This window comes from Heliconius melpomene, chromosome 13 (genome assembly GCF_056956725.1).
Source record: "Heliconius melpomene rosina isolate 202511_hmr_F chromosome 13, ASM5695672v1, whole genome shotgun sequence".
Taxonomy (NCBI): Eukaryota; Metazoa; Arthropoda; class Insecta; order Lepidoptera; family Nymphalidae; genus Heliconius; species Heliconius melpomene.
The window spans coordinates 8,106,113-8,114,809 of NC_140401.1; the positions used below are offsets into that span (position 1 = coordinate 8,106,113).

Here is an 8,697-nt window from a genome sequence, read left to right on the forward strand (position 1 = left end):
TAGAATGATATGTTTACAGTTTTTACTTTCATTGAATACACCGCCAAAGACATAAAAAATTCTGTCAAATCAGCGATGTACTAATTTACTGTCTTATTTTAATTATTATTAACTTTTTTCTGCCATATCACGCTTCGTTATTTTTATGATTTATATAACATTTGGCCTAGATTTTTGTGTAACTTATCAAAAATAACAAGACAAAATTATATGTGTAGAAGCATAATTTTTATTTATCGCCTAAAATAAATTTATGAGGTCGGATAATTTTATATTTTGCAAATGTTACTTTAATTCGCTTTTCAACGAATTTTCGAGACATTATGTGTTGATTGACGGAACTCAATGTCATGAAAATGATTTAAAATGTAATCACTATCTCGAGTGGGAGTCGAACCCATAACCATCGGACTTACAGCCAAACGCTGTCCCACTACGACATAACGGCCTTAACCAAGAAATATACCTAACCCACCTATATTTTATTTCAGTATTCATCCTCTGCTGGTCTCCATATATAGTTTTCGACCTCCTCCAGGTGTATAACCAAATACCGACGACTCAAACAAATATGGCGATCGCTACCTTCATACAGAGTTTAGCGTCACTAAACTCAGCTGCCAACCCGTTGATATGTTGCATGTTTTCACCGCATATTTATACAAGCTTAAGGTAAGAATTTGGTTTTTTTATTAATTTTACGAAATATATTAATTTTATGACATATATTAATTTTTACACTGGGCCTTGCGAAGTCGGTATAACGTTAAATGTAAAAGAAGGTACTCCTAAAATGTTGTATAAGGAAATTATTGCCATAAGTTAAGTTTAGGTTTCTTCTATACAGATAAAGATTATTACGAATAATCTTGTCGTACATATCTCTGAGATAATTCCCATATAAATTATTCAAAAATATATAATGCTTAGTTAGTAAAAAAAGTAAGTTTAAATCCATTTAAAATAACTCAAAACTTATAAATATATGCATACCAATTAAACTAATAACAATGCATTCATCATAGGTTAGAAATTACACGTATCATAATACGAACACGCTTATCTTCTGTCTGAAAAGACAGAATGTTGTAGAAATAGAACATTTATATTTAAACACAATATGCTCAGTTAAAAATGATATCTTTTCTAGAATAATTATGGAGAGAGTGCAATTGGAGTTATTGGGGAAAACAGAGGGGAAGCAAATCATTAGATAGGCAGGTTTTTTTTAATATACTCGTAAATGTGCAAAATCTTAAACATTACTAACCCTTGGTCCACTCTTCCCTTTTAATCGGCTTCAATGCTAACAAAAATTTTATTATTTAAAATATTTCATCATCCATATGGCCTATGCTATATAGGAATTTATCTATTTAAAACGTCTATAATTAATGTTGCTTATATATTTTGTTGATGATATTGGGTTAAAAATTTAAACTTAATTATTTTTTACTTTCGTAACATAGAAAGAAAAGTATGCCTTCCCAAAAAACATATTTTTTTACATTTTTAATATTTCAACGTAGAGGTCTAGATTCTGCTACATCTTAAATTTCTCCTATCCTAAGTAGGGTATGTTTTAAAAATCTAGAAAAAGCGATATTGATCATAATTTACCTTTGTTAACAATTTTATTTCACGATTTAATAAGGATTTCAAAATTATAAACAAGATATCATTAACTGTGTTAATGGTACTAATATATGCCAGTTAATATTAATTTACAATTATTATAGCTAAAACAATAAAAATATAAATATTTGTTTATTATATTTCAGACGAGTACCACCATTTCGCTGGCTCTGGTGCGGTAGGAAGCGACGTCGCCACGTGCGTGGAACAGTACGATCCCGTTCAGATTCTACCGCCAATTCCGATTTATTGAGCTCTACCCACGCGAGACGGTCACATTCTATAGCTACAGTACGTTATTTAAATGCTAGTAATTATTTTATGTTTGATCACTTTTAGACTTTTAGAAAAAGTAAACTCTTTAATGCTATGTGTAATATTTTTTACAATATTTTGGACCCTCCTAAAAACTTAACTGATTTTAGATTATACGCCAACGGGAAGCACAACTTATAAAACTTGATTTATTTCTTTATTAGTATTGTAAGTTCTCATATTGTGCCAAATTTCATAACTGAATTTCAAAAAGCAGTAAAACCAAAGCATTTAGCTTTTGAATTAGAAGCTGAAAATCAGAATGTTTGATATTAATTTCAGCTTAAAGCTTCCCAACGTTCTGCTAATATTTAAAATGTGAGAATTTCTGAGGTTGGATATTTGTTCTACTTCCACGCAGAAACTACTGCACTACTACGAAAAAACTGTAACTATTTAGATGAAACTATAATTGTAAGATTATAAGATTTTGCATAATTTAGCTGTAAATTATATGGTTATAAGTACAAGCGGGCGAAGCCGCGTGTGGGTCGCTAGTTACTAAATACTTATAATGTCTTTATTTCAGATATTAAATCGCACTCGTAGTAGCAGCATATCTCGATCTCAGGAACAACGTCGCACACAATTACTGGTCCTTCTGCCGTCGCGGGACTGACAGCGACCTACCGCGCCAGCACGCGACGTAATGCTTTGATAAACATATTATATTTAATAATAATTACAGTACGATCGAAGAGTTGTGGCTGCCCAGAAATTAGCCGTTGATGGTTGCGCAAATTTGATTTTAAAAGTTTTCTTATTTTAATTTTTTTCTCCCTAAAGGCTCAAAAACTCTAATTTCAGGGCAGACGACTCGTCGATGACAGTTTACTTTAATATCTTATGATCAAATAAATATAAGGAAGTAGTGTAATTTTGAGTTTTTTTGTAAAATTCTCTCTAATATGGTAAAGGCTAATGTAGAAATGTGATACGTTTGTGCCATTTTCAAATGTCAACTGTTTTAGTATATGTATAATTATAATGTATTTAAATTCTAGAAAATATCAATAGCATTGACAAAGCGATAGTTGTATGTATATCTTGAAGCTCATAAACATAAAATTATTCTATATTTTATAAAAAAATATAGATAAATACAAAAAAGAAACCAAATGTTTTTGCTACAATAAGTAAAATATACAATGTTAATTTTAAAGAATAAAATTGTCATTCGCTAATTTATATATTTGAAACTGTATTATAAAATTAAAATTTAGTGAATATCTTGTCACCTCTCATATCCTTCTAAAGAAAAGGTTATCTAATGTTAGAAAAAATATTTTTTTATGAATTAATTGTTAAAAGGGTTGTAGTAAGAAAAAACCGGCCAAGTGCGAATAAGACTCGCATACGAATGGTTCTGTATCGATTTATAAAAACGGCCAATAATAATGTTAGTTGGATGTGCCCCCTAAATATTTATTTCATACTGTTTTTGTATATAGCAGCAATAGAAATATATTATTTGTGAAAATTTGAATGATGTTACTATCACAATTCATGAGATATAGCCTAGTGACAGACGGGTGGATAGGCAGACAGCGGAGTCTTATTAATAGGGTTCCCTTTCACCCTTTTGGGTACGGAACCCTATATATGGGAATGTGAGATCTTTCAATTTATATCTCAAGGTGACTGATAGCAAGTAGATATGTACAATAAAATATTGTTCTCTAATACTTTGATCATCTCATTTCCAAATCAATTTAAAAAAATGTAATAAATTATAGCCTAGCATAAGTACAGCTTTAAGCTTTATTTTAAATTCTAAAATTGATTTAATATATTATGTACATAATATATTTTTTGGAAACGCTAAGTCGAAACCAAAGAGCTATACTATTTAATTTAACATAATATAATAGGAAAATAAGTATTATTTTACTAGTTTTGTGTTAATTTCTAAGATGCTTACAATTTGATCTGGCTATATTAAATTTTTATATTAACTCTTAGCAAACAAAATTTAACAGCGGTATTGTTATTTTTCTAGAAAAACAACATCACTGATATATCGAGGGAATGATTTTCTATTAAACAAAAGCAAACAGATGATCAACAGGATCTACAGATAAGGTGTCACGTGTAATTTTTCCACCGAATTCGTGAGACGAGCGAGGAATGATAATATTAAATATTCAATTGCCATGATTGGGAATCGAACTCATAACCGCTTGAATTAAGAATTAGAGATTAGCAAGTTCAACCAAGCAAACTCTTCACCTTTATTATATCAGTATAGATGTATCATTGTTTTTTCAAGTGGAATTTTGGGCTATAACCATCGATTTCAGTGACACAGTATTTTTTATTTTTTTACAATTTTATAAGCACTAGTCGGCCATAGCAGTAATTTAAGTTTATATTAATTTATTATTATTTTAGAATAGTTTATGGCGGTATTTACTTTGCGAGCTATAGTATACAATCATATATCAATTTAGGTCTATAAATTGATATATGATTGTAATGAATTGTACTTTTTCAAATCTATCAATGTTATTTAAGAATTCATGTAAATAAGCTACATTGTGTGTACAATTATTTTTGTACTGCGAGTCACTTGTAAATGTTCAAAAGTATTATCCAAAAAAATTATAATATAAATTGTACTATAACTGGTGGTTGTTTTAATTGTATATAAAAAGAAATGAAAAGTTACTCAATTTATCATATTTAGTCCATAGTTAGAGTCGTCATCGTGCTTTAAGCGCAGGGGAAACGTACGACTGTTAACACAATGGTTGTGGGTTCGATTCCCAGTCTGGAAAATAAAATATGTATGTAATATTTTTATTTCCTCGCTCTGGTAACGAGGCAAAATGTAAAGACGATTTATAGTAGACTCCTAAATTCCTTCTGTCGTGCTATGTCCGAGATAAAGCATGAAGCAAAAATCTCAGAATTTTTTCGCTAATGCACCATAATTATTCTTATTTTTTATAACTTAAACAGTGGAATAATGCATATTACCGAGTACACAATTTATTTAACACTCCGTTTTATCTTAATACTAGCGACCCTATAGCGGCTTCGCCCGCATTTACTACTGGATTATTTATATAATGTATGTTTGCAAAGCACTTAAGATAATGTGAAAATTAATTAAACCCTAATGCAACCCACATTTTCGTAGTTTCAATAAGAATTTTCCAATTGTTTTACACAGCAAGGATTTTTTAGTAGGTACCGTAATTTTAAATCTGTGCTACTAATCTTTTCAAGTACTTATTAAAATATATTTTAATTACTATTTTTAGATAGTTAAATGACATTAAATAATACATTCAACTCGAATTATCCAATACGTGTAAACGCATCTAAATCTTCGTTGCTATAAAGGCAGGCGGGTTTTTTTTTTCGAGCTTGTGGTTAATGCTGAAGAGGGTATTCTGTCCCTGATGAAAAGCAAGCACTACGTGGCTGCCTGTGACGAAAATTAAATAGAATGCATCGGCCGGGAATTGAACCCGGGCTGCCCGCGGCTGGCAGGCGAGTATTCTACCACTGAACCACCGATGCGTGTAAGGCAGGCGGGCGCTTCGGACTCGCTTGTATAAGCATAACGTCGCGAGGCGCGTTTCGCAGCGAGGATTTTTTGATATTGTAACAACTTCTAAAGTACTTATTAAAATGAAAAACAGAAAAGACAGTTTTGATCTACATTAAATGGCCAACGTAACTAATATACTTATTTATATGCTGAGAGTAAGGGATAAGTGAAACTTGACTCGATACAGTTGATGTGTGAACGGCGCGATGTGTCAATAATTAAATGCGTTTTTCTCTAAAACTATTCGCAATTTCGAAATAGTTTAAAAAGCAAATTTTATCTTCGTTTAACGTAGAAATTTAGTAAAGTATTTTAAAGGATAAGGATTAATACCATTATGGAAAAATATCCCTCACAATAAAAAATATATTGAAATTATTATTTTTAGACAGAAATATGATCACTACACGTTATTCTTAAAAGATACGAATATGCCATCGCTGACTTTTTGGTAGATCTTATTAAGAGGAACAATACTCCAGTACATTTTTTTCATGTAGTACTTACCATTCAAGCAGCGCATGCGCCAAAGTGTCTCAGCGGGTAGGACTTTATACACATTTATCGTATTTATGTTAATTTACATAAGAATGTACAAATAATAAACTATATATAAACCTTCCCTGAGAAATACTCGACCTAATGGTGAAAACCGCATCTAAATCCGTTGGGTGGCTTAGAAGAAGAAGAGTTAGAAAGTTCAGACAGACACGAAAAGCGACTTTTTTTTATAAGATATAGGATAACAAAGAAATAAAATAAATAAACTTCGCGCACACACGTGCTGCTTCACAACTAACTAGTCCTCAATATAAAAAATAAGTTTTCCTTAATGGTAATCGAATCCACAATTATATCGCTTCATTTACACAAAATGATAATTTCTTATTCTAATTCATGTATTTTTTGCCCTAGAATGCATAAATTAAAGACAGTACCGCAAAGCAACCCTTTTATAATTGAAATAGTCTTTTAATGAACTCGTTATAAGGGTGACTCGTCTATATGGTGTAGGTGTCTGTGTGAAACATGAGTGCTATTGTCCCGACATATTCGAGGATAATTTAAATAGTTTTGTGGAAGAGGTCACGTAATTACTTACACTGTCACGCGGTGACAAAAAAATTAAAAATCCTTTCTACATTTTTTTAGGGAGTGTTGTGGCACAGTGAAAATAGATTATCGTAACACTTTGATCCTCCCTGTGTAACCATCGTGGGGGGGGGGGGGTTGTGACGGAACTCTACGCCGTAACTTGCCTTATCATTAGAGTGAAGTAATGATTAAGTCATGTACTCAATTAGGCTTGACATCACACCTTACAAGCTACCTATTATTTATTATCTTCTAATTTTTTATATTGCTATTTTATATTTAATATTTATTTCATTTGCTATATGTTTGCACTTACGCATTGAATGCTGATACCTAGAACAATACATTAATATATGCAAGATAAGAAAACCTCTTGTCTATATATATAATCGATTCAAAAGTCGGAGTTCTACAGTATTCGGGATATTGCTGATCTCAATACCGCGCTGTGTCTGTTCATAGGGAAGAAATGAAAATATTTTATTCCCCCAAATGGGGATAGAACTAACAACCATCACATTCACTCACCCCATTGGGCCACGAAGTCCTTTTCAAGAAACTTGTATTCAAGTTGTCATAGCATTCAATATTCCAAGAGGGATGAAATTGAGTTTTCTGTCAACAAGTTTCTTTGGAGTTTATTTGCGGATGCAATGTGGGTTGCGAAAATTAGTTTAGAAATATTATATTATTGACATCATCCTTATCGTAAGCACTTATATATATAAGTTCTGTTATCATAGTTTTGTAGTGGATTTGATTTATTTATTATCAATTATACAGTAAATGTGTATCTCATCCTGGCTATTGTGACACTAAGACCGTCACCGTCAGAGCAGTGTAAGGTAAGTTAATTATTATCCTTTTAAAGTACGTTTCACGCATGCAGCAGGGTAGGCAGAGAGTTAGTGTTAAGAAACTATGTTTCCCCCTTTCTGCAAAAATCTGGGGGCATTGTGTGTTGACTAGCGAAATTCAATTTCGCGCTTTGTCTCGGCACCAAAGCAAAAAAATAAAAATATATATTTCAAATAAATATTTCATTTCTTCGTGTTGAGATCGAGCCCAATTCCAGTCGCTTTTACAGTCGCACTTATGTGCGCCACGACTAGCCTCAACCTGTACCTACCTTTTACTTGGTTTTACTTGTTGAGCGACGGAGTTTAACGTCACGTTTTGCCTATAAGAGCAAAAAATGAAAATAATCATTTAATTCCCCTAAGTGGGGGTCGTACCCGTAACCTTTGAGGGGTTTTTACGTTACTTTTTTTCACACTAACATAACTTTTTTCAGGGAATAGAAGTGCAAAACAGAAAATAATCTTTGGCTTATTCAAAAGTAACTGGCTGCATGTACTACCTACTAAGCTGACTTGGGTATCAATACAACAAGACAGGGGAACGTTGTTGAAATTAAAGTGAAAATATAATACAATTCATAATGTCTGAATGTCTCATTATGAAAGTACCATGCGATTTGTTTTATCTTTGTATTATTTTCATAGTTTTGTATTTATTACTCTTTTTTTTTTGTAATTATGTCTGTGTATATACAGGAACAATTAATAATAATAATAGAAACAGAGAAATGAGATAAGCGTGCTCATTGTTAAACCTTGAGTGCTCATAGCATACTTGCTATGGCATATTACAGATTATTATTATCTATAAATATATATATTTTTTTCTTTAGCCTGCCCTATCCCATTGTTGGGCAAAGGCTTCTCTCCACTAAAATAATGATATTTGATAAATAAATATATAAAATACTTTTTAGAATCATAACCTAATTAAAAAACATAACAGATTTTGTGCACGTCACCTTACGTGACAAAAGTTATTTGGAAATTATACCACATTGCTTAGGGCCATTCATAAAATTTTTTTTTTTGAAAATATGAAAATAAAATTAATTATTAAATAAAAGAGGCCAGTTGTGGAACAGGGCACCAGAGAGTGACTTAACATTTGTTTAATAAAATATAATATACTATGTAATCTATACTAATATAATAAAGCGGAAGAGTTTGTTTGTTTGTTTGTTTGTTTGAACGCTAGGATCTCTGGATCTACTGGTCCGATTTACATTGTTT

General features: G+C 31.4%; 1 protein-coding gene and 1 long non-coding RNA gene across 2 annotated transcripts in view; both read left to right on the forward strand.

Moving 5' to 3' along the window:
• LOC146532811 (cardioacceleratory peptide receptor-like) overlaps nucleotides 1–4,574 on the forward strand; it is a 75,838-nt gene extending 71,264 nt beyond the window's left edge. The window contains exons 9-11 of the mRNA XM_085196680.1: nucleotides 492–672; nucleotides 1,782–1,926; nucleotides 2,480–4,574. Of these exons, the coding sequence (XP_085052806.1) occupies nucleotides 492–672; nucleotides 1,782–1,926; nucleotides 2,480–2,569 (416 nt within the window). The 3' untranslated portion in view covers nucleotides 2,570–4,574. The remainder of the gene's footprint in view (nucleotides 1–491; nucleotides 673–1,781; nucleotides 1,927–2,479) is intronic.
• Nucleotides 4,575–6,538: 1,964 nt separating this feature from the next.
• On the forward strand, nucleotides 6,539–8,050 carry LOC146532813 (uncharacterized). Its single transcript, XR_014878686.1, has 2 exons — nucleotides 6,539–7,449; nucleotides 7,899–8,050. It is a non-coding gene; the product is annotated as an uncharacterized LOC146532813 (long non-coding RNA).
• The last annotated feature ends 647 nt before the right edge of the window (nucleotides 8,051–8,697 follow it).